The 25,620-nt window shown below is 39.1% G+C and overlaps 1 protein-coding gene across 1 annotated transcript in view; it reads right to left on the bottom strand.

The window, feature by feature from the left end:
• LOC145416765 (tetratricopeptide repeat protein 39B-like) overlaps nt 1–25,403 on the bottom strand; it is a 33,225-nt gene extending 7,822 nt beyond the window's left edge. Inside the window, exons 1-12 of the mRNA XM_080285688.1 lie at nt 25,345–25,403; nt 17,659–17,763; nt 15,406–15,481; nt 14,100–14,232; nt 11,789–11,921; nt 10,879–10,978; nt 10,483–10,548; nt 9,106–9,129; nt 3,325–3,492; nt 2,416–2,597; nt 1,118–1,261; nt 395–624 (exon numbers count right to left, since the gene is read on the bottom strand). Of these exons, the coding sequence (XP_080141814.1) occupies nt 395–624; nt 1,118–1,261; nt 2,416–2,597; nt 3,325–3,492; nt 9,106–9,129; nt 10,483–10,548; nt 10,879–10,978; nt 11,789–11,921; nt 14,100–14,232; nt 15,406–15,481; nt 17,659–17,763; nt 25,345–25,364 (1,381 nt within the window). The 5' untranslated portion in view covers nt 25,365–25,403. The remainder of the gene's footprint in view (nt 1–394; nt 625–1,117; nt 1,262–2,415; nt 2,598–3,324; nt 3,493–9,105; nt 9,130–10,482; nt 10,549–10,878; nt 10,979–11,788; nt 11,922–14,099; nt 14,233–15,405; nt 15,482–17,658; nt 17,764–25,344) is intronic.
• Between the last annotated feature and the right edge of the window lie 217 nt (nt 25,404–25,620).

Below are 25,620 nucleotides of genomic sequence, written 5' to 3'. Positions count from 1 at the left end.
AGCATAGTAAATGGTTTCCTGATGTAAGTGAAACCATTTGGCTTGTCACTATGTAAAGTTGCCTGTAAGCAGAAGGAAGAGGAAAGAATGAAAGACAGAAGAGGAAGGAAGGAAGAGAGGAAAGGGCAGGCACACAAAGCAGCACCACACTGAGTGAATAGTGAGCACCCCCACCTACCACTAATATCTCCAAAAATTAGGTCTCTGAACCTGTGGTGAATTATTCACCACTTATGCTGTCCATCATCATCCTTTTGTGGAGGACAGGAAAGGGACTGAGGGACATTTGTATTATCAGGCAGCTCCACTGCCTGGTCATATCTGTGGCACCAAATGAAGGCTTCTCTCTCCAGCATCACCAATACAGTATTAGAATCTATTCTAACAGGTTCACCTTTGATTTTCTCCAGCCGCTTCATCTCCCGCTCAATGATGGCGTACATCTTCTCCACATTCTCATACTTCTTGGCCAGAATTTTGAAGCCATACCAGGCATAGATCAATTCCAAGGCTGATAAGGTAAGCGTTTCTCCTTGTGCAAAGAACCGCATAGATTTCTTTACTGCAAATTTCTCAACGGGTATACTCTTGCCTGCTATTCTCTGTTTCAGGTTTGGTATGGTCCTGTGAGGTTGAGATATAGGATGTAAGACAGTGAATTTATTGACAAAAGACAAACAAATGTTAGATACTGCAAGAGACATAAATGCATTCCTCACTTAAAGCTGATTCAATATTACAATGCTATGAATAAACACCAGAAATCTGCCTGAAACTGCCTATGATTCACTACAATACTGTTCAAGACATACAAGAGTGCTTTAATAAAGGTTATGCAGCATAATTAAGGGAATGGATTTCTGAGTAAGTGGTTCAACACCAGAAATGGATGCAACAAGGGTAATACTTCCATGTTATCCAATATACCCTATGTATGGGTGGATTTATAAAAGAAGTCAACACAAGAGTTTAGGAAAAGTGATTATGGCTGGTAGCCTGTGATGAGAATGTGAGTATTTCAAAATGAATTTAAGCAAACACTGTTGTCATGCTTGCCAACTGCAAAAAAGAACAAGCAGAGAAAAAGTAATGATAAACTCTCCCTCTCTCCACTCACCTCATGGTATCACACAATTCCTGCTTCTCTGTGGGTGTGAGTTCTTCCATCCTCATGCACATACAACAGGCCTTCTGGTAAGCATATGTTGCCTTTGACCACTTGCTCTCCAGCAATAGCTTGTCTGCATAGTCCTGAGCTTCCCTGAAATATGGTAACTGTTGATAAACCTTCTCATAATTGGAACTATTCATAATATACAGGTATGGCTGCACACACAGTGACACATGGAGGTGTATCACAAGTAGGAGGACTACTGGGCCTTGGGAACGGGCTGTGAAGCCTATACCCAGAGTTAGGGGGGAGGGGGGGAAATGAGACCCCCTCACACACATTAGGCTTGCTTCTAAGTATACATTGCTCTTAATTACTTACAGTTGCCTCCCCACTTAAAAACTTCATTAGGGCCGAGAGTTGGCTTATAACACGAAAAGTTTCCAAGACAAAATTCACTAACAGGTTACAGACCAAATATTTAAAAATAGCTGGTGACCACAATGAACACCGCCAGACGCTGAAATAATGCTGTTGTTCCAAAAGCTTTCAACAAATCTGATCACTTGTCTTATTAAAATTAACCCGTTAACTGTTCTATACAGCCTCGGCTGTTCCGAGTGCGACTGCTCAATACAGCCCTGGCTGAGCAGGTGAATTTCAAATATAGTGCCATGGTGGCCAAGGCCGACCCATGCAAGCATGTCTGAGCCTTCAAAACAGAAACAGAAAAAGAAAACGAAAACCATACATTCCAATAGGGAATCAGACATTTTGATGTTCATCCATGGCTTTACCAAGGTAAATATTCCGCTAATATTTCATTACTATATACTTTGGCATGTGTTCTCTCAGTTCCTAAGACAAAATATGGCCTCTGGGAAATTTCATTTTTACCCCTATGTCTGCGCACCACAGACGCCTCCAAAAAAACGCCATGAGCAGTTAAAGGGTTAAGTATTCAATACAGTATTCTGTAAATGCCACAGAAAAAGTTAAATAAATACATCTCAAATGAAGTCTGAAACAAGAGAAGCATTTGTACACCAACACTAATTTGTTGGCATATCTGTGAGCCTCATACTGTTGCAGAGTCATCAATCTTTCCATAATAATGGTTTCTGGAGTATTTCTTATCCTTTAATCATACACCTCAAAATGAGCAAACAGTGAAATTGGCTCCACCCTCCCTCCTTTTCCTAGTGACATGTTTTTCCAAGCTGTCAGCCCTGGGTTTAATCTTTATTGCATTAAAAAATAATAATAAAATACAAAAATAAAAATACACAGAAACCTCAACCTACCTGAACTGTCCACTCATAATACAGCACCACATAAGCTCCCAGTAACAAAGGTGGTGGAACTGTCTCCACTCATTCTGGCTATATAGGGATATTTTGTACTTCTCAATGGCCACCTCAAAGTTGCCCTTCACGTACTCCAGCCGGCCCGCAAAGAACAGGAACCACGCACCGTTGGGGTACAGCTGCATCAGAAACAAATGGGGATGGTGTTATCATCATCCTGACCTGTTTCTCAATATGAGGATACAGTGATGTAAATGAAGACACAAAGATATCATTCAACCTTCACTTTAAGTAGTTTACTCCTTCACCATGATGACATATTTACAATTCCTTTCTGTTTTTCCCATTAGGTCTTAATCTCCTGCCTTTCCTCTTTCTCCAGCATGCTCCCTTACACTAGACAGGAATAGGAGAATGCATAAGCTGGAGACAGGAGCTTCAACTTTATGAAGTAAAAAAGAATATATACTGCATTACTCAAACACTCCCTTTCTGCCCTAAAAAAAACTACATCTCCCACTCTTTGTACATAATATAGAAGGATGTGGAACTCCCACTATCCTGCACCTGTGTTGTATGCATCCTTGTACCTGGTACAGTACAGGAAGGCATTACAAGAACAGCTGGGGTTTATTTCTTTCATGGTTCATATCCTCAGAGATAAAAGAGCTATTCTCAGAATTTCACCATCAAAAGAGAGAAAATGAAACTTTATGATTACAAAGCTGCTGATGATGATAACTGACTGCTTACAAGTTCCTGGTAGAGTAACATCAAAAGTATGATGATGATCATTATATCCTGTAATACTACTGACAGTGTTGCTGCTGATGATAATTTTTATCAGTCCATATTTTCTCTTTAAAAATACTATTATAAGAATAAGTCATCAGACAATCAACTAACCTTCAAGTGGTCATTAACAATGGTTTCAGCCAAAACTAGGTCTCCCTCTGAGGTGCCAAGGACGTATGTTGCTATGAGGTGGTAACCAAGGAGAGCCAGAGCACACAGCACCCTTCGCAGTGACCCCTCTAGTCGGAAACCCCGCTCCAGCTCACCAAGACCCAGTTCCTGTGTGGTAGTGGCAATGCATCACAACATGGACAAATTAAATATTGTGGGGAAAATGCAACCCTTACAAATGTCAAGATTCCTACTGACTTCAGGAACTTCATGAATTCTCCACTGCTAGAAAATTAGTAAATGCATTCTAACTTCAATCCATCTTGCTGATAGGTAAATTAAGAGAAAAATGGGTGTCCAGTTTGAAATCTAGTTAAAGCAAAAAATGGCAGTATATTAAATAAGGATATGGAATGACAAGAAAATACAACTTTTTTTGAGCGATTACTGAAGAGCAAGGGATGCAAGATATGCTGCAAATGTAATGCACTGCAGTCTTGCTGCCTGCACTGTACAAATATATTACATGATACGGGCAAACCTATGACTACGATGAGTGATTTATAGAAATTCCACCATAAGCGTAAATATTATAAACCAGTTAATAGTATACACGTAGTTAATATCACAAGGTGAAGCTATTTCTAATGAATTACTATACAAATAACATACAGCTGTAAGTATATATGGTCTAAATTCTTAAAGCAAGCATGATAAAAAAATATAAATACAGTATGTATACATATTGTACTGCACATTTCATACTACTATTACTTTTCTCACTTTGCAGAAGCAGTTTCATGGGCAATGTAAAACAATATGGCATATGAATTACAATTTTGGATCATCAATATCCTGCCTGAAATACTCCACTAAATCTCAGTATCTAACCCACAGAAAATGAACAATAATATGCAGCCACTGTTATTTTACAAACATTGGCATATTGTACACCTTTATTACAACTGAACTACTATAGGACAGAGTAATTACACAGAACTATATAGAGGCTGCCAGGTGTTTGTGATTTTATGGGATGGTAATTTAGGTCAGTCAAAGTAAATAAAAATGTTAAATGAATGTATGTCCCACACACAACAATTATGACAGCAGAGATGCTTAACCCATGAATTGCACAATTACCTTTTTTTTTTTTATCCCACCCCGTACTTTTTTTTTTTTTTTTTTTTATAAACCTTAAGATAAACATCCAGGGCACAATCTAGTGAAAAGAAATTACCCTCTCTCCGTCTTTGCGTAGCGCCATACATTAGTTTGAGTAGGGATGGAGTAGTTAGCGGTGATGCATGGCCAACACAGCCTGAGCTGTAGCTCGCAATCCACGGGTTAACGGTGATGCATGGTCAGCACAGCCTGAGCTGTGGCTCGCAATGCAACGCTACCCAGCCTGAGCTGTGGCTCGTAATCCCTGGGTTAAAAAATTACAAAGAGGACCACACCTCTCTCCTCCAAATGATACTGTGATCTTCTATGACGATCAGTCAATTAGGTACTGTCATATTAACCTGCATTGTAAGAGGACAATGCAATGCACAGTAAGTACGTGCTGTAAAAGAGAAGCCTATAAGCCATCCATCCATCCATCATCCAATCCTATGGTGCCCCATGAGGAGCATAGAAGCCCGGGGCTAGGCAAGTTGGTCCTGGCATTTAAGATGAGTGTTACCAGCCTCACTCATCCCTGAATGGCATTACATGAGCAATAAACCCCAACCACCCCTTGGATATACTGTAAACCTTCACCAGCTCAATCCGACTGAAGCACCATTGTTACCCACTAAACCACCAGGCGCCAAAATTTGGTTATATGGTTACCACCCAGAGCAGTAAATGGTTTCCTGGTGTACAGGAAACCATTTGGCTTGTCACTCAGTGTACAGTCACCCACAGGCAGAAGGAAGAGGAAAGAATGAAGGAAAGAAAGACACAAGAGGCAGTGTAAAGTCACCCGCAGGCAGAAGAAAGAGGAAAGAATGATGGAAAGAAAGACAGAAGAGGATGGATGGAGAGAAGGATGGAGGAGACGAAAGGGCAGACACCTGAGAGCAGCACTACATCGATTGAGTGGATGGTGAGCGCCCCCACCTACCACACAAAAGCCTATAATAATCTTCATAAATTTACCATCCATCACGTACAATATAAATTAACCAGGATAATGCATGAGTTTCCTACAGCAATCAAAACGCCCAGGCTATAAAAAAACGGATTTTGTCACCTACAGAAGACATACTGTACATAATTTACATTTTCATTACCATCATCCAAACCCTTATTCATGTCTATAATACTGAGGTGAAGTAGGAGCCGGTAAAGAAAGAGAAAGCAAACTAATAAGAAGACTTATCAACATCATGCCCAGAGAAATGGGCAACACAATCATCCAAATATCATTCAGGCCTTCACAATCCTGGCTTAAACCTCACAGTTATAATCATCTGCATATCCCCCACCCCACCCTGAGATCCACGTCACATATGCTGGTCAGAAAGTTACTCCATTGGGGGGGGGGAAGGGGGGGGGCTTGTCATGAACTTCTCTGTACATGCTTTATCCATCATCATCATCCAGACCTCCCTTCCCACTTGAGGGTGGGGTGAGGGAGGGTCTAGACAGCCACAAAAAACATAACAGAATTAAATACTAAGCAAAGTTTGCCCAACTGAATGAACCACATTCCCATACACTCACCATTCAAGCCCCCAGAATTCTGCCTCCACCTGACACATGAAATCTTTTTCCACACGTAGCTTTACATTCGTCTATCCAACGGCGTCAATCTAATAACCATCAAGATAAAACAGGGTGCCATATCCTGGTTGTACACTCCCCTGTACAAAAGCTATCCAGCTAACCTGATTCCTTGCCAGGCCCCTAGCCTCATCTGCTTCCATACCTTTCTCATATACCAATTTACCAAATCTATGTACTGTACCTTCTTCTTGGCCTTCCATACTTCCTCCCCCCTTCAAACTCACTCAGATACACCTTTTCCACCACTCTATTCACACCCGTTCTCTGCACATGACCATACCATCGAAGCACACACTCTTCAAGTCTAGTGTCCAAGATTTCATTACTTTACATCCTTCACAAATCACAGTTTCTTATCCTATCCACTCTCCACACACATTCCTTAACAGCCCCATCTCCACTGCTCTTATGCAGTTGAGATGAGGCTGTTGAGGTTATATCACAACTTAAGTAAAACATGAAAAAATACACAAAAACAACATAGATGATACATGAGTAAACACTCTGTACAAACGCATTACAGTTTCATATAGTCTGAATGAAAAAAATCACGCACACCAATTACAAAAAGGGGGAGGGGAGGGGGACCATATGACATCTGTGAAATAAAAAAGCATAAGTGACAGAGCTCCCTACACCATCATGCTCAAGACAGTTGCAGTGAAACTCCACTTTTGTGGAATGGATTTGTGCAGTTCATTCCTTGGACATTTTATTGAAAAATAAATTAAAGAACACTACCCTGACAATTATCAACGAAACCACACTGACTTCATCGATGCTATGGACCTTAGCCATGGAACCATTAAAATTAATGGCCTTTTTATCATTTCTGGTAAGTAATAATTTCAGGATAAAGGGATAAAACATACTGAAAGTTACTGTATATAAAACATAATGACATATCATTACTGCAGCAGCCAATGAAAATATTTGTATTTTAATCCCCCAGAGAACTTGTGTTCTACCTACATAAAATCCAATGTTTTAGTATGAAAGTTCACCAATGATAAGCAAAATTATCATCAGTATTGGTGGTCATTTTCATTCTGTAAAAAGATCTTTTCTTGGTGACACAGTATTCCACAAAAATGGAAATTAACTGTACATACAAATCTAGTTTCATTTTTAGAACAATCAAAAACATACACCATATGGACCATCCCAACCATAAAAAAACTATAACAACAGTCACAGTACAAGCTGCAATGACAATCCAAGGAGTACAACTTACAGTAACACTATATACTGTACTGTACATGTATTCTCCTTACAATAACTCAGAAAATTACATAAGAATTCTGGCCTCAATTTCTCAAATCATCCATGCAATCTTCTGCATGATGAAAACCTACTGTCCTTCTAAGTATGGTGTTAACAGCACCTTAAATCTTCACTTGACACTGTACACATAAGATTTTCACAGCACAGAAGTGAAGTGAACCAGTTAACTTACTCATTCCAAATTCATCACCTTCTGATGCCTCAGATTTAGAGACTTGCTATAAGAAAGAGTTCCTAACTACATAAATTATTTTTATTCTTACTGACTAAACAGGTTTCAAGTGATGATTCACAATTCTGTGGACAAATGTGAGTAAATTCATACTGTATAAGTTGGTTCAATGTACAGTACAGTATAAAACAAGACCATTAGGGTTCCCTCCTTTTCCAATAAACTATCTTCAGATAACCAGTATTCAACAGCTGGACTAGTGTCAACCCTGACCACATGCATGAAGTGAATACAAACAGTGCAACACATAACAAAAGGAGACAAACACGAAGCACCAGAGACATCAAATATTTTCCACATAAATCGCAGATTCTGAAGATACCATGTCCCACTGAAGACAAGGAAATAAAAACACTACCAGGCAATTTTACCAAGTAAATTTTTTTTTCCCCTCCAATTAAGCACAAAATTGTCTTTTTTGTAAATTATATGTGAAAAATATTTTGCATAATGCAGACTGCAAAACTCTGATCTGTAATCATATGGGAATAGGCCTGCCTTCAGAAGTAGACCGCACTTGGTTGAAAGCACGTTAGTCTCAATGTGAATGTTAATATTCATCAAATTAATATTCAGTGCTATTACACCAACCGCATTTGGAATGCAGTAAAAAACAAAAATTCTTCTCCCGTGGCACTGCATCTACTTCATGCATAAGACATTCAATACTTTTCACTTTTCTTCCTTAACATATCATAAGAAAGAGAATGATCTACGGAAAAAAAAAAAAAAAGTCTTCTCTCTCAACTTAAAGAATACTAACCAGCAGAGGAAACAGAGAGATGAAACATTAGACAAACTTTATTCCCAACTGTTAAGACATCAGTTCCCCTAATATTCCATCACTTCAACTTCTCACTCTTCTCTGGTGCCTAACCTTCCTAAACTGAGAGGGGCCTGGTACATTTTTCTGTCCACATACGATACTGTGATGTGACGTGACGTGATGCATCAAGGACGAACATAAAAGACACGAGAGGCAGAATTTACAGAAGATTACCAAGTACATCATATGACAGTAACTGTGCATATTCTTACAGTGCAGTGTTGAAGAAATAATTAAACTGTTTTGCTCATATAAGTGTAAGTACAGTGCAAACTAGTCAGACTATCACAACATTTGCAACACAGACAGTGACTACACATCTAATATTACCATCACCACCAAGCAGAAGCTGACAGAGACACATATTTTAAATGGCTCAGGAGACTCTCTAGTACCTCTTCCTTACCAGTTTATTCCTACATCCAGTATATTAAAGAATTTTTTGTGCTTATGTTATATAAATAGGATACAGAAGAATATAAAGCTATTTTATGCAACTTTAACATGATACAACAAAGATATATAAGAATACTGTAATATACATAATAAATCACTACTAAGAGGTGCTAGAAAGCCCCAAAACATCAAGATAGTAACACAATGACTCAACTACCACTAACACATAACACAGGCTAGTCCAAAGTTACTAAAAAATCCTATTTACCTTTTGATCTCTTACCTGGTTTGACTGAATGCAACACATGGCAGGGGGAAGACCAGACATTATGCACGCCATGATATCAGTACGACAAGATGATATTTCACCCCAAAGACAAACTACAGTTACATAAACTCTGACAATGCACTATTAAATTATGCACGTGAATTAAAACACACAACATTTTCAAGAACTAAGCTCATTAAATTCACACTAAAACATTCAGTGAGAGGTGATTTTAAAACATCGATCAACTGTTTCCCATTTTTAGTGGTAAACTCAACTACTACTAATATATCAAGTGTATAACAATTATTAATTTTTACAAAATTACAATATACAGACAGTCCTCATTATAAGCTAGAGATGTGTTTCAAAGCAACACAGTTTTTTCTTAACAATTAGTACTGTAGAAAAGGGGTAACTGACATGCTTACTTCTCTTAATTACCAAGTTTTTTTTCTATTTCCACCATGCTATCTCCAGAACACAGGGGAGACTTTTGGAACTGGAGGGGTTAGATACAGACTCCATTAATACCACTACAGCAACAGATCCTCCCAGTGCTGGCCAAATATATCTGGTGGCAGCTTGATTGGTGTGAAAATTTATCCTTATTCTGAAGGTGTTAATAAGTATCAAACGGAACTAAAACTGGCATTCTTTTTTGTTATTTACTTTGGATATACCGTCTTCAGTGCAGTGACATGCTTTAATTATACTTCTGCTGGTACTGAAGGATTTTATTCAGCTTAATGGGGCATCTAACCCCATCCATTAGAGAAGTCCCACATAAGCCAAATAATATTACCTGGAGATGACAAACATAATGCAAAAAACAGCACCCTTGTAAAGGGGTTAACAGAAAATAAATAAAAATGTAACATATAACAAGGAATTCCTGTTTCCTCATCATAAGTTCAAGGTATGTCCAAAATATCATAAGTTTTCCCTTGCAATCAATACCTTAACCCTTCACTCTGATGATGTACTTTCATATTTTGTTCTTGCTACCTCCAAATTTTATTCAACTGTTGACACATCTATAGAAATGAAAAGGTGAAAGAGGGTTATGTCTATTTACTCTTGTTAGAAAAGTGTCTCCTAAGATGAATAAAATCACTAGAAGGTGCATCATGAGTGAAAGGAAAAAATACATCATTGGAACAAAGGGATTATACTACATTTACAGACAGCAACTGAACTTTTAAGCAATTTTTTGGCAATTAATAGAAACTTAATTGAAAATTTTTCAAACAATAAATAACCTAAAAAAAAAAAAAAAATAGAAATGGAGGCATAGGCTATAATGAGGACTACTGTCACCTACAATATACAGTAATGTACTGGTGTCACGAGCACACTGCAGTTCACAGTACTCACCCTTTTCCCAGAGAAGCCAACAAATTCTAACAACTTGAGTATTTTCTGTGGTAGTTGTGAGATCATCTGTAACAAGAGCAAACACTATCAGCATAACCCTACAAACTATAGAAACAAATATTCGGTACAATTATACACCACAATGAATGATCCAGGAGGTAATGGTGTCCCCTCCATGACTAATCTTCTACTTACACTGACATCTTCGTCATTCAGTTTTTGTTACTGCCATTCTTCTTATGGCTTCAGAGACCACTTGTAATGATTCAAAAACAACTTTACCACACTGCCATTAGAGGTCAGTCCAAAACTGAGTACAGCCATCTGCTGATAACAAAACTATATAAACACAGTAGCACTACACTGAATGAATTAAACATAAGCTCAACCACTCACCAGGTTAAAAGCCCCAACACCCATGCGAACACCAGACTCAAAGTGCATTTTATCTGGGTCATTGCTCCAGTCACGACTCTCAAGAATGTGCCAGCACTCTCTGTTAGTATAAAGAAAAGTAAAACATTTACAGTGCACTAGTAAAAAGCATCCAAAACCAAGAGCAACAGAAATGCATGACATGAAGAAAACTTTACTGACTTTAATAATGCTGAAATTCACAGAACAATGTAATTAGTAAGATGAACTAATAACAAAAGAACGTAAATACTGGCACAGTGTTCCATACAGGTATTTAGAAGCAGTTTTTCATCACCACCACTCTCACCATATTACCACTAATAAACAGGAAAGGCTGTGTTAAGGCTCAGTAATACAAAAGCATAAAATCAGAACCACCTACAGCTACCAGGACATCATCCAATAAAATGAGCCATAAATCCTTTCTGCCACCATTTGAGTTTTACAAATTTTAACTCACCTCCACAAGCATACTGTACACCTTACCCACAGTGCTTCATCTTTTTACAAAAGAGTCACTCTGCTAATTCTATTGCTGCAGGTACAGACCGTTTGTTGATAACTAATTAACCTATGGACTAAGCAATTACTCATCCACCAAATTTCACCACTGTGCAAGAAATAGCCAACAAATTAACACCTCTCTCCAGCATACCAAACAAGTCAACTACTACCTATCCTTCACTAGATCCATAGTGTACCAACTCTTTCACTCGACCATGGCAATCACCCCATGTTTTCCACCATGACTCTTTCTCCTGTGACAGGTAGCTAGCCCCAACTTCCAACTCCAATTTAACTATGGCACTCCTATAGGCTAACTATCATACAGTTCACACCACAAAAGTACAAGTACAGATACAGTTGTTTGTGAAATGACAAAACTCACTTGTATGACTGGTAGCAAGCCCTGATCTTCATGCCGCCCTTGAGAAAGCTAATAAGAGTCTCGTCTTCCATGAATGTAAGGACTGCCCGCAATAGCAGACACTCAGCATAGCACAGTTCTGCATGGATCTCCTCTGTTGGAATGAAAAGAAACAGAGTTACATCACCATTATCACTGTCTTCACATATCACTCAGCTCATTATTCTGGCAAACCAGCACAAATGGACGGCTCTTGTATTATAAATAAAAAATCAGTATCAAAATTAGGCAACTGTAATTATTGTACACATAGTAAACTACGATGCTATATACAGTACCGTACTACCAAATTCATAATTATGTCCCAACTTGTAACAGCTGAATGAACACCATACAGTACTGTACTGCTGTATTGTATAAAAGTAACATAAATTATTTCCACATACTCAATATTCTCCCTCGCACACACACACACACACACACACACACACACACACAGTCATTGGCATGGTTAGCCCTGGGCTCAAGAAAAGTATAGCCAACTTTTTCACAAGATTCCATACCCGTCCGTCAAACCAATTTTTAAATTTCCATTTATTTTACATAGCAACATGCAACAGCTGTTCACTTATATTAAAGAAATAAGCTCCAATTCTTCTATTTTCGATTCTTGTTTTTCATTCTATATCATATTGCATTACAGTATATAATAATATTTTCTACTGTTGGGTTTAGCAAGCTCTAGCTAACCACCATTACTAAAATCTAAACTGAAGAACAAAGATTCATGTATTGATATATATTCCTAGTCTTTATTTTTCATGTTAGAACAAAATATGCAATTCCACTTGATCATTTTTACCACTTAATATCTCTTTCATTCAAACAAAAAATCTTCAAAACTATTGTCTAAACTTATTTTTTTATGGCATATTGCAACACTAGCAATTCCCTGATTGGTGTTTACTTAGTTGCACACTGACAACATCACATAACATTGATAAATATAGTATACAGTACTTATACACTAGAAAACAAAAATTTTCCTCTAAAATGATTGTTAACAAGTAGGAAGGACAAATGTGCAGATAAGAGATGAAAAAAGCACAGAAACAAGACAGCATTCAGGATGGGAGGAGATTTGGAGGCTTATACCCATTACTACATTCCACCAGCTACAAGTTTGTGGCTAAAGTGTGTTATGTAATTATGGGTATGTATCCAAATCTCCTCCCATACTGAATGCTCTCTTGTTCTGTGCCATTTTTATCTCTTATCTGTGCACCTTTGCCATTCCTACTTCTTAACAATCATTTAGAAAATTTTTGTTTTCTACTTTACGATTTTTTTGTTATCCAAAAAACAAAAGTTAGATCTGGACTGTTACATGCATAGCTTATTAAGAGGGTGCCTTCCCGTGAAAAGAAGTGTTTTTGTGCATTCTTTAACTGTACGCAACCTGTAGCTAACCAATATTGTGCAAAATGGCGTATAGCGTACTTAAGGGTCACCGCAATGAGGTTTTCAGGTCATGACTCGCGAACCGTAGCCTGAATACCTTTCTAAACACGAAAAGAAACATCTACACTTGACAAGTCGCCTTTTTGTTTTGGAGTTAGGACTGATGAAGAAGAAAGAAAATTGATATTTCTGCAGTTCAATTTTGCGACTCCTACAAAGGCCAGCAAAACTCTGCAAGTAATTTTGCACTTGAATAGTGAAGATCATTTAGTTCATATGCTTAGAACCAAGCTCTGCGGCCGTTTTACCGCAAAATGATCCTATACCTCGACCGTTTTCCCGCAAATGATCCTATACCCTATAAGAGACAGCGCCACTCTTAACCTGCGTCATCCCTACTTACAGAATGCTACCGCACTCCATGATAGGAAGTTGAGAACCAACTTACAAGTATCAACAATACTGGGGTTTGTCTGAAATTGTAAGTTACTGATGAATGCCTGCTGTACATACCATACAAATATTTTGTATCATCACACTTGTGTACTTAATAATAAATAAATCAACATAGTAACTACCACCACTACAAGTACCTCAGATGCAAGTGTGGAAACTGCGCTGTGCTGTACTCACAGATGCGGGTACACGTGTGTGTGTGTGTGTGTGTGTGTCCAGACAGACCCTTACACCTCACCCACAGCACAGTACATTGTGGAACACAGTACATATCTGTACTTCACTCAGCACCACTTACTCTCATTACCACTCACACCAACCACTCAAAAATTAACGGCATAAAAATTGCTCTACAACAAGAACTACAAGACTCCCACCCCACCCCCCAAAGTAACAAAACGGAGATGGTTCATACCCTTAGTAAATGAGTTGTAGTCTGGTTTTTTTACCATCTTCCCCAGGGACTCCCCAATGGTATTCTTTCGACGGAACCGACTGCACACTTCCACGCTCCGTTTTAACGCTTCTATGGCCACCTCAATGTCTTTCTGCATGAGAAGGGAGGATGATGATAATAATAATAATAAAAATAATAATAATAATAATAATAATAATAATAATAATACCTGCAACACGATTAAAATTTCAAAATACCGGTAAGTCACATGGATATACTACTAATAAGGTAACTATCTATAATAATAATAATCATATATCCAAGTAAAACAACTCCTTGGACTGTGTGCTCCCTGTAGTACTGTTTCCATTAAGGCAACATTCAAGGGAAATTCAAATTCAAATAAGGGCTACATAACAGAAAGACGGACTCAACCCTCGTACGGTACTCTTTTATTTGTACACACAAGAATATCAGTGAACAATGACTAATACTAGTAAGTACTGAACCTTTCACTAAGATTACTTTTACTTTACTCTTGCTGCCTTCTTTTTTTTATTTGTATATATGTCTACTGATATCACTCATTCCGGAAGCTTACATGTTTTCAGATCTAAACTTAGGGAGTTAATTTTAAGTGATTTGTAGTTGATATTATCATGTATCGAATATGACATGACTATTTTTGTCTGTGACTTTGTATACCGATTTGTAAGAATAACCATATTTTATGGAAATAAAGTATTTGAATTTGAACTTGAATTTACTTTGGAGGAACTTCTTGCAGTGAAGAGGTTAGAAACAATTTCCATAAATGCCTTCAAGTGATTTTTTTTTTTTTTTTTTTTTTTTTTTCGTGTTATGTCCAGGTGATGAAGTTGATTTTGGAAGCAGTAAATTTGCTGGGATGAATACAGAAACTCCCCTCCTCTACCTCGAGCACACTCTCCTAAGCTGAATATAATAGTCTAGAGTCGGGGAAAAAAAAAAATGAATACATGCACTACTCATTCAAAGTAGCCAGTTTTGCAATTATGTCCTTAGTAAATCAAAGAAAACTCACCTAGTAAAGTTCCATCACTACCTATGAAGTTAATCTGCAAGTAGCATTCGTATGTAGAGAGAGTTCTAAACTCCTACAGTACCTCACTTATATGATTGTACCATGTTCAGGATGGCAACAATTACTAAAGATGAATAAAATCGTCTACCATGTTCAGGATGGCAACAATTACTAAAGATGAATAAAATCGTCTGGAGGTAAGGAGAATAAACCCAAAGTACAAATGGTTGTAGTGAAGGGGCGATGGTACTTCATACTCACAGGCTCGAAGGTCATGATGGCTTGCAGGTACATGAAGGTGCCGTACCCTAACCCGTGGTACATACTCTTGTGTGCCCTGTGTCGGAGGGAGGGTACATCATCATCATCATCATCATCATCCCATTTTTTTTTTTTTAATGTAAGGTTGGGGTGAGGTAAGGAAAAAACAAATGATGAGGGTGGGGAAAAAAGAGCACGCTAGGGAGAATAATCGTCAGCAAGTGCACTGAAACTGGCCAGACACTCATTCACTCCCTATTCAAGCCCTTGGAATCCTGACTCTGCCACACAGACTAAATGTGATGCTTTACTTCCCACAGGTTTAATTCCCTCTACGTAATTCACAATCTTTCAACCCACTACCTCAACCCTCCATCCTCCATCTTAAAAACTAATTCACTTCCTTTATCTTGAATCCTTCTTTTAATCCTCATTTATCCTATTCTGCTCTATCTTAGCAACTGCCTCTGATAATTTTAGTTACTTTTCATTCGGTAAATTCACCATCATTAATCCACTCCTTCTATCTTTAATCCTCATCTATTTTAATCTGCTCTTAGCACCTGCCTATTATAACTTACTGTACCTTTCCATAAGCTGGTTTTAATTAAGCGGGATTGCATAGCGGGTCACGCCAGGCATTTTAAGAGACGGGGATTAAACAAAGGCTGCCAGTCTTGGGTGTCACTGCATAATACTGGAAGGAAGGAAGGAAGGAAGAAAGAAAGCAAGAAGGAAAGAAAGAAAGGAAGGAAGGAAGAAAGAAAGCAAGAAAGAAAGAAAGAAAGGAAGGAAGGAAGGAAGGGAGGGAGGAAGAAGGAAGGAAGGGAGGAAGGGTGGGAGGAAGGAGGGAAGGAAGGAAGGAAGAAAGAAAGAAATGAGGGAGGGAGGAAGGGAGGGACAGAAAGAAGGAAAAGGGTGGGAGATGGAAATATTAAACAAAGAATGTCAGTCTTCTTTATTTTGAGCACAAAGGAAGGAAGAAGGGAGGGAAAACAGCTGGAAGGGAGGAAGGGTGGGAAAATGGGGAAGAGAGGGAGGGAATCCTTAAAGTTAAGTAAAAAGAAAAGAAGAAGGGAAAGAAGAGACGGTGGAAAGCAAGAGGAGAGTAAGGAAAGGGAAGGAGGGAGAAAGCCTTAATAGCTCGAGAGAGAGAGAGAGAGAGAGAGAGAGAGAGAGAGCATGGGGGGGCGGGGGGCTGGAAGACGGAAAGGGGAAAAATAATGGAGGGTGAGAGAGATGACAGGAGCCACAGAGGGAGGGAGGAAGGGAGGGAGGGAGGGAGAGAAAAATGAGACAAGTTGAAATGAATGGATGGTGACCAGAAGGTTATGGAGGAAGTTAGAATCTGGGAAGTGAAGGAAAAAGTATAGAATCATGGCAGGAGGAGGAGAAGGAAGGGAGAGAGGGAGGAAATCAGTGGGGTTTAAGGCAGAGAGAGGGCAAGAAACGAAGGGAGGAAGGAAGGAAGGGAGTGGAAAGGAAATGGGGAAATGGGAATGTACTGTAGGAAGGATGGAGTGGAGAGGGAAGAACCAAACAAGGAAGAAAAATTCGAATGAAGGAGAGGAAGCAAGGAAGGAGACAAGAAAACAAAGAAGAATGAAAGCAAGGGAAAACGATAAAAGAATGGGAAACACAGCAAGAAAAGATATAATGACAAAAACTGCGTGGGAGGGAAAGGAGGGAAACCGAAGAGAAGCCAAGAATGTAAGTGGGAAGAAACGGAGAGGCAGGCTGGAGCAAATAAAGGAATGAGAATATACTGTATGGAAAGGAAAAAATGGAAAGTATAAAGAAAGCTGGTAAAATAAATGACAGAAGAGACGGATGAAAAAGAAACTAATAACGACTAAGTGCAGTTATCTCACTTCCACTCTCAAGAGGAAATAATGAGGAAGAAAAAAATGAGAAAGGAGGGAGTATGAAAATGGAAAGAAACAGAAGGAAGGTAATATAAGAGAGAGAGAGAGAGAGAGAGAGAGAGAGAGAGAGAGAGAGAGAGAGGAATGGTGATGCTGTATTCTGCGAATTTTAACCAAAATACCATGCAAGGCTGCCAACCTCTTCCCCCCCCCTGTGCGTGCGTGCACGCGCGTCCTAATTGAAAATAATCTCTCTCTCTCTCTCTACCGGTACACACACACACACACACACACACACACACACACACACACACCATCTAGCGTAGCCAGGCATGCACCTATTCATCCCCCCACCAACTGCTCCCCCTGCACCCCCAGGTACACTCACCAGGGCTTCATCAGCGCCCTGGCCTCCTCGAAGCGGTTGTTGAAGAAGTAGGAACAGGCCCGAGCCGCCTCCTCCATCGCCGTCGACAGGTCCATCTCACACACCCTGCACGACAAGAGGACGAGGCCTTGGTTAGTAGGAAGAGGTGAAGGGGTGGTGATGATGATGATGATGAGGTGATGATGATGATGATGATGATGATGATGGTGATGATGATGATGATGATGATGATGATGATGAGGAGGAGGAGGAGGAGGAGGAGGAGGAACATGGTGGTGGTGGTGAATGTGATGATGATAATGATTATGAAAATTGCTAGATGCAGATATGGGCGGGTTTGTGTTGATCCTGCGAGGTAGTCAAAAGGAAAATATTGAGAGCAAAGGCTTTTTTTAACACACACACACACACACACACACACACACACACACACACACACACAGGCATTAAGATAAACTGAATGTCCTGTTTACATTATGTGTGACTGTATCGGGGTATATGTGTACGTATCAGAGTATGTATGTGCGTATGGATGTGTGCGTGTATGCCATGTATGTATGTGGGGGCGTGTGTTGTTTCCCACCAGGCAGAAATGGCCAGAGTAAAGTGCTGGCAATAGTAGTGTGGTGACGCTGGAGTGCAATACAAACCAATCCTTTTAATGGTGTCAATAGTGGTGTTAATGGGTCAGCAGTGGTGCTAATGGTGTCAAGTGTGGTGTCAGTGGTGTCAACTGCGTAAATAGTGGTATTATTGGTGGTGTTAATGGTGCAAATAAAGGTCTTAAAGGCGTCAATAGTGTTAACGGTGCAAACAGCAGTCTTCATTGTAAACAGTGCTTTTAATAGCATAGCCTACATAATAGCTGGTGTTGGTGGCATTAATGACGTGCACAATAATGTAAGTTAAGGGTGCTGGAGAGGGACGCCTTCACGTGGTAGCACAGATATAACCAAACTGTTTCGCTGCCCGGCTATATGTCTCCCTCATCTCCTTCCCTATCCCACGAAAGGAAGAAGGTGGACGGCAGGACGGCATCTTCAGCCTGCAGTCTACCGGGTTAAGAGTCTGTTGAGACTGGGGTTGCAACTACAATACTACTACTACTACTACAACTATTACTACTGCTAATAATAATAATAAAAATAAAGGTGCTAACAATCCATCGGGTGTTAGGGGTGCAAATGGTGGTGTTGATGGGGTAAATGGTGCGAACAGTCTGTGTGGTGAGGGCGGGGAGCACCATAATTACTCCTTTTTCTGGTGCCAATAGTGATCTGCTGTTAATGGTGCAGATACATAATGACTTATATTAAAAGTATGGATAATAAGTGGGGGTTTTATCATAATCATCATCATCATCATCATCATCACCAACACCAACACCAACACCACCATCCTCACCACCACCACCACCACCACTAACATTTGGGTTTATGCCGATAATTTAACAAAGGTATTAATGACGGTAAGTGGCGTTCATAACATATAAGTGGTGATAATGGCTTTAATAACGCAGATAAGTGGCGTTAATCGTGGTATTTTCGCTACTAGTCGATCTCTTTAAGCTCAACAGTCCTTAGTATTCACTTGTTTGGAATATACAGCGTAAAATAGGATGCACATGACAGTACGCTATTTCATTTTGTAGTCGAGTCGCAAACTGTGATAATACCATGACACTTACAATAATAATAATAATAAAAATAATAAAGGGACCGTGTATACCAACAGAAGTACCGTACGACAGCTAAATAATAATGGTAGACTAGGTCCTTTTGAGACAATGCACGAACAACAATGGCACATATTGAAAGTGTGTCATGTCGCCTTTGTTCGTTGTGAATATTGTCTGAAAGTTTGGGTCAGTAGGTTTTTTTCATTGTTCATTTTATTTCATTTTATTTGTTTATTTATTTTTTCCGATGGGAGAATAAGGCTAGAAACGGCGTTGTTTAATCCGGAACTGGTTGCTGAAAATAAAAGGGATATAATTCTGGTATTTTTTAGATTAATATTCTTCTTTAAGCAGGTTATAGGGTTCGGAGAGGCTTTACTTGATCCCCATATGGTCTTGAAATTTGGGTTTAAGAGCTGTTTTTTATGTGCTCTTTATTTTTTGTATTCCGACTAGTAGATTTTGGGGCTACTGCTAACCGGATTTTCAGACGGTTAATACTGTCGTGAATTTTGAGTCGATATACCATAGTTCTGGATTCTCTCCCCTTCACCCTCGTTTTTATGGTAAATTTTAATCCCGCCACAAAAGCAAAGTTTCCTTACCCACATGTTCGATATATCTGGACCTAACAATACAGGCCTGTCCATGTTTTTGTGTTGATTTTTGCTGTTTCTATATAACTATCTATCTATCTATCTACAGCCAGACGCCATAATCCCGTATGGGGTGGCCGCAATCAAATCGCCTCCATGTCACCCTGTCCCCCGCCATTTCGCTGCCCTCCCCCCAGCTCACGCACCCTTCTTTTATATATAATTATACATTTAAGGCGAGATGGTAGGCCAGCCAATACAGATGTGGACTACGGTCTCGTGGTCACTAACATCACACACACACAAGAGAGAGAGAAAGCGAGAGAGCGGGGGGGGGGGGGATACACAGCCACATCAGCAGTTCCACGCGTAAAGACAGCTGGTAATTAGCTCTCACTCGAAAATTAAAGAAAATGGGGTTAGCTATAAAAAAAAAAAAAAAAAATGCTCTTTACGTTTCCGCTTCCCGTGTGCCAAACGTTTCCAATGTCCGACTGTTTCATTACCTCCAACATGAAAAATATACAGAAGAAAAAAGTACAAAACAAAAATCACAGTACATAAAAATTACATAAAATGGAGTTAAAAAGAATAAAACGCTTGCTACGATATTTACGTTTTCGCTTGACTTGCGCGAAACTGGGCCAGAAAAATCTCTTGCACTCAAATTTTAAAGAGGTTCAGTGGGGAAACTCAAAGCAATCTATTTCAAAAGTCCTTCAAGGGAGAAATTCAAATCACAATCAATTTTTAAAGAGAAACGCGTACCACTTCTAGCGGCAGTCCTTAGGAATACAAAGGAAAAATTTAATATAGCACAAAGGACAAACTCTATCATTTTTGGTCTAACAAACACACGAATTTTTAGTTCATACCTACAAACAAATCCCTAATTTCAGGTAATAAACAAATTCTAATGCATTTCTAGGGATATACTAACATCAGGCCAAACAAACAAATCCGTGGGTAAACTCAAAATTCACTCATTCTACCTACACCCCCCAAATGTGTAGCCTGTGTAGTGGGGACGCCTGCTAGGTTGTGCTATCAGGGTTATCGAGATAGGAGGGAGGTGTAAATCTTGCCTGAGGCCAAAACATTAATTTTATCCCTCTCATGATAGTTGCAACTCAAGAACCAAGCACTTTATCCCAGTTAACTCCAAATCATTTTCATCAGCCGTCACAGAAGCCTGAGTCACTCCCAGACGATTTTATATAGTTTAATGAGCGACGTGAGCCTGTGTTGCTAGACTATACGTAAATGTATAATATGAAATGGGGCAAAAAATACGGTATATAACAATGAATGTGTAAATCTGCCCTTATATCCAGAGCCCACAGGGGGTAGAGACGAACTGAAATATGCTTCTGAAGTCGGGGGTGAGGGGGAAGAATCAGACGAAAGAATTCTTTTTGTAGTGGCTCTTCTACCTATTAAACTATTTTTTTTTTTTTTGTACTTCTAACTAAATTTGCCAACAAACCGTAGCCCAGAAACAGACCTAATTCAGATTCCCCAACCCCAAACTACGGTATATTCACCTTGAGATATATTTTTCCAACTGCGTGGAGGAGCAGACCCAGCTTTCATTTACCCCTTCAATACAAGAGGTCTCCCCTGAGGCAAATAAAAGTCTGAAGGCAGGAGAAAAGAAAAAGACAGGAAAGAAGAAAAAAAGAAAATACCGGTAATGATAACAGAAGAAGAAAAAGAAAAAAAAGGTAAAGGAGGAAATAGAAAAAGAAAATAATATAACTAGAAAAGACGAAAAAGAAAGAAAAGGTAACGGAAGAGAAACAAAAACTGTAATGAAAACAGAAAAGAAGAAAAAGAAAGAAAAGGTAAAGGAAGGAAGAGAAAGAGAAAAGAAAAAGTCACCCGTTTCAAGGCGTTAAGAAAATCCAGGTAGCGCTTGATACCTTTAATCTTTAACACTTTGGTAATGTCCCGATAAAAGTGAGGTTACGGCTTAAAGGGTCCTAAAACTGAAGCCTTAAAATGCCAGATACGTCATGAAACAGGTGACACAATCCTCAGAAAGTCTTAATATCGTTGTAAAAAAGAAAGTAAAGAAGAGAGAATGAGAAAGAAAGAAAAAGAATGAGAAAGAAATCCTCAAATAGTCTTAAAATCCTTGTAAAAAAAAAAAAGAAACAGATAAGAAGAAAGATAGAATGAAAGAAAAATAAAGAAAGAAAAAGTAAATTATATTCTTGGTGACAGATGGCTTCCTAACACCTCGTCTTTAGCGATTTATTTTCCCACCTTAACCCTCTTTTTTAATGCAATCTACCTATCTATCTATCTACTTATCTTTGAAACACCGACACAATTTGCATCAATACCATATAAGAGGATACTATTATGTAAGGTGCAGAAAGAAACCGCTACGGAAAATTTTTTACGAAACTTCTATACCCGAGAAAAGTTTATAACCCCTGGAGGTGGGAGCGCTCAATCCCTTCAGCCCGATAACGTAAAGGTAGTTGTCATTATAGCTAGGACAGGATGATGGCTAAAAACTAACCCCTCCACATGGAAAATTCTCTCGTAAGCTTAATATAATGCAGTCTGGTGGCACTACTACTACTTCTACTACTACTACTACCACCAATAGTACTGATACTAATACTACTACTAATAATAATACTAATGATGATGATTAAGATGTTCCCAAGCTACAGTAAAGGAGTTAAAAGTGAAAATAAAAAATGCCTTGGCGCTTCCGTGGGCTAACAAAAAAATAAAATAAAGTACAACGGTAGTCAGAATATAACCCACATAGGCTATGTCCAAGTGCCATGGGGAAAAAAATGCAAGGGGATGAGTCGAAATGATCCCAGCAGGTCTCCATAATAACAAGTGTAATTATGACGCGGGCAAGTTTACCACTGTACATTACCGGGTCAAGGAATTACTGTAGGTGAAGTTGTGCTGGCATTCCGGTTAAACACCTTTATTACGAGGACTCTCTCTCTCTCTCTACCAATCTATCTATCACACATTCGGCTTAGGAAAAACTTTAAGAACTAGAGGGGTTTAAAAAAAAAAGCCTTTAATTAACCTAGAAACAATAAAATAACAACATATCTTCGTAGTGAAGGGGTTAAAGAGTCCAAGCCGCCCGTTAAAAAAAAAAAAAAAAAAAAAAAAAAAAAAAAAAAAATGGAAAATGAGTCGAAATTAGGTCGCCAAAGCTAGGTAATAACGGTGTAATTCTGAGGCTGACGACAATTTAGTTCCTGCCTGCGTAGAACCACACACATTTTTTCACGAATCCTACTTAACATCTTCAGGTCCTACGACTCAACTACCACAGCCACTATAGTCCATTTAGCTTCATCTGACCAAAATCCGTTGCCTCTTTCAGTTCGGTTGCTGGCCAGGTGTAGTCAGAATGGGGTGTAAATTTCACTAGTAACCAAGGACACTCTTTCCTGCGGGTGGAAGTTACTGCTCATCGATTTTCAAGATTTCATGACTTAATATTCAAGTTGAAGAAGTAGCCCATTTTTGTCAGATAAAAACAAACCGACTATACAACCATCACCGCCACAACAATCACTAACACAGTCACCACTCGACTTCCCATACTATCGCTTCAACCACAATTACCACAACTACCACCACAATCTCCCCCATAGCGCCCGTCTGGCACCTCTCTAACCGTTGCCTAAAACCGCTTTCAAGGGCGGTTAGTTAACGGTAATGTCCGATATTACTGCATCTGTTTCGAGGGTGTCTGTTGTGGGAGTGTGATGTTGTTTTGGTTGCGATTTTTGTTGTATTCTTGAGAGAGAGAGAGAGAGAGAGAGAGAGAGAGAGAGAGAGAAATGACCCCAACCAACAAAGTGGAATTTATGGAGAAACATAATTCACGTCCAATTCCCGATAACATACTACGGACGATAACGCCGGTTCTGCATTCGCTGACTAGATATTACGTACTTGGAATGGGAAAGACAGACAGACAGACAAAAATAGATGCAGATGGACAGATAGATCGACGAATACAATCAACACTGACATTTTCACTCCTGTCACCACCAGACGATATTAGTTTAGAAGAGATTCTGTGAACGGGAGGGATTAGACCTTGCATTTATAAGCCTCTACTACGATGGTGCTCTCTTGCTGAAAAATCAATAACAGCTACATTAACTCTTACGCCGACGTCTTCCTACCACAAAATGCTTTTACTCAGGGGAGGCACTTCGCTATAAAGGGGACACTTACCACAGTTTTTAACGCTTTCACTACAACAAGTCTCCCCAAACTGCATAAAAACGTATGACGATAAAAGCAGTAGTTGTTGCAGTCCCAGGCTTACATGAAACGTGAATCCAGTGGACTGCAGGCTTAAGCTGCCCCCTCCTGCAGCCCACCACCCTCCTTTCGGGGGACAGGGACGTAGCTGAAGGACGTTTGAGTAAGCGGGCAGTTGAGTCGCCTGGCTATATCGATGACACCACGTACAGGCCACCTTCCCCTGCACCACAGTAACAATAGCACAAATGACACGGGAATGACGTCATCGGAGAGAAAGCGTTAAAATGAGACCTCACCGTACTGAAAGGGTTAAAGAAGCTGTGCCTGGCAGCGTAATACCAAAGGTCACCGGCACCAAACAAAAAGACATGGTAAACAAATACAGACACATATTTCACATAGCTTAGAAACCACATAAGAACACCGGTAGAGGCAGTGATGAAGGCGTATCAAAGACATTTCACATCATTTAGAAGCACGATAAGAATACACACAGTTACGAGGAACAATAAAAAAAATACCCAAAGAAACTGTCCACTTCATTCGTTCATAAATTATCAGAATTTAAAAACCTAAAAGGGAAATATCCATGTATAGTAGATCTATACAGAGCTATCAACAAAAAGCTGTAATAAAAACCTGATCACAATAATATATTTTCGATCCAAACATATAATAAAGAAAGAAAAGGGAAAGAAAAAATGCAGATATAAAGAGTTCAACTGAATATCTTACGATTTTGTTCAGTTTTACTCGTTCCAATAATATAATTTAGAAACCAGAAAAAATACCAATGTAAGGAAATAGGAAAAATATGCTGGTATACAGTGCTATCAAGGCCTAGCTTATAAAACTGACCTTCCTTCACATCCCAATACAAGCCTTCCAAGTCTAAATAGCCCTATACATTATACCCTTTTTACTCTAAACTGGTCAAAAACTGCCACCTCGCCATAGATTCCTCAGTTGTGGCAAAGGATTGACACTAGAATTTTGTTAGGCCTAGTCACGAACAAGTCCCATGAAAAGGATGCAGAGCCCTAGTCCTGTCTTCTTCTAGCAGAACCGTACGTGAAATAAAATGAAAATCTGGGCCAAGTTAACATGAAACAACTACAGTACTCCCTTCGTAACACTTACCGCTTTTTAAATAAATTCATGGTAACGCCTCTTCAATCCTCTTCGGGGTACAGGACTCCGATATGATTTTCACATTAATTTCCTTTTTGGCCTAATCACACTAGTTTATCTTATAGTCACTCTTTATAAGTTCAGTAATTATGTATTTTCACTAATTTGTTTTATATTTTCATAGCACTTAATTAGTAAAAAAAAAAAAAAAGTTTATATTACCAGGATTTTGCTATTTTCTGAAGCTTTAATTTCTCTTTTCACCTCAAGGTACTCGTCTTTGGT

This window comes from Coenobita brevimanus, chromosome 107, assembly GCF_032717465.1.
Source record: "Coenobita brevimanus isolate Jiangsu-jjx chromosome 107, ASM3271746v2, whole genome shotgun sequence".
Taxonomy (NCBI): Eukaryota; Metazoa; Arthropoda; class Malacostraca; order Decapoda; family Coenobitidae; genus Coenobita; species Coenobita brevimanus.
This window is presented reverse-complemented; position numbering and strand designations above follow the sequence as displayed.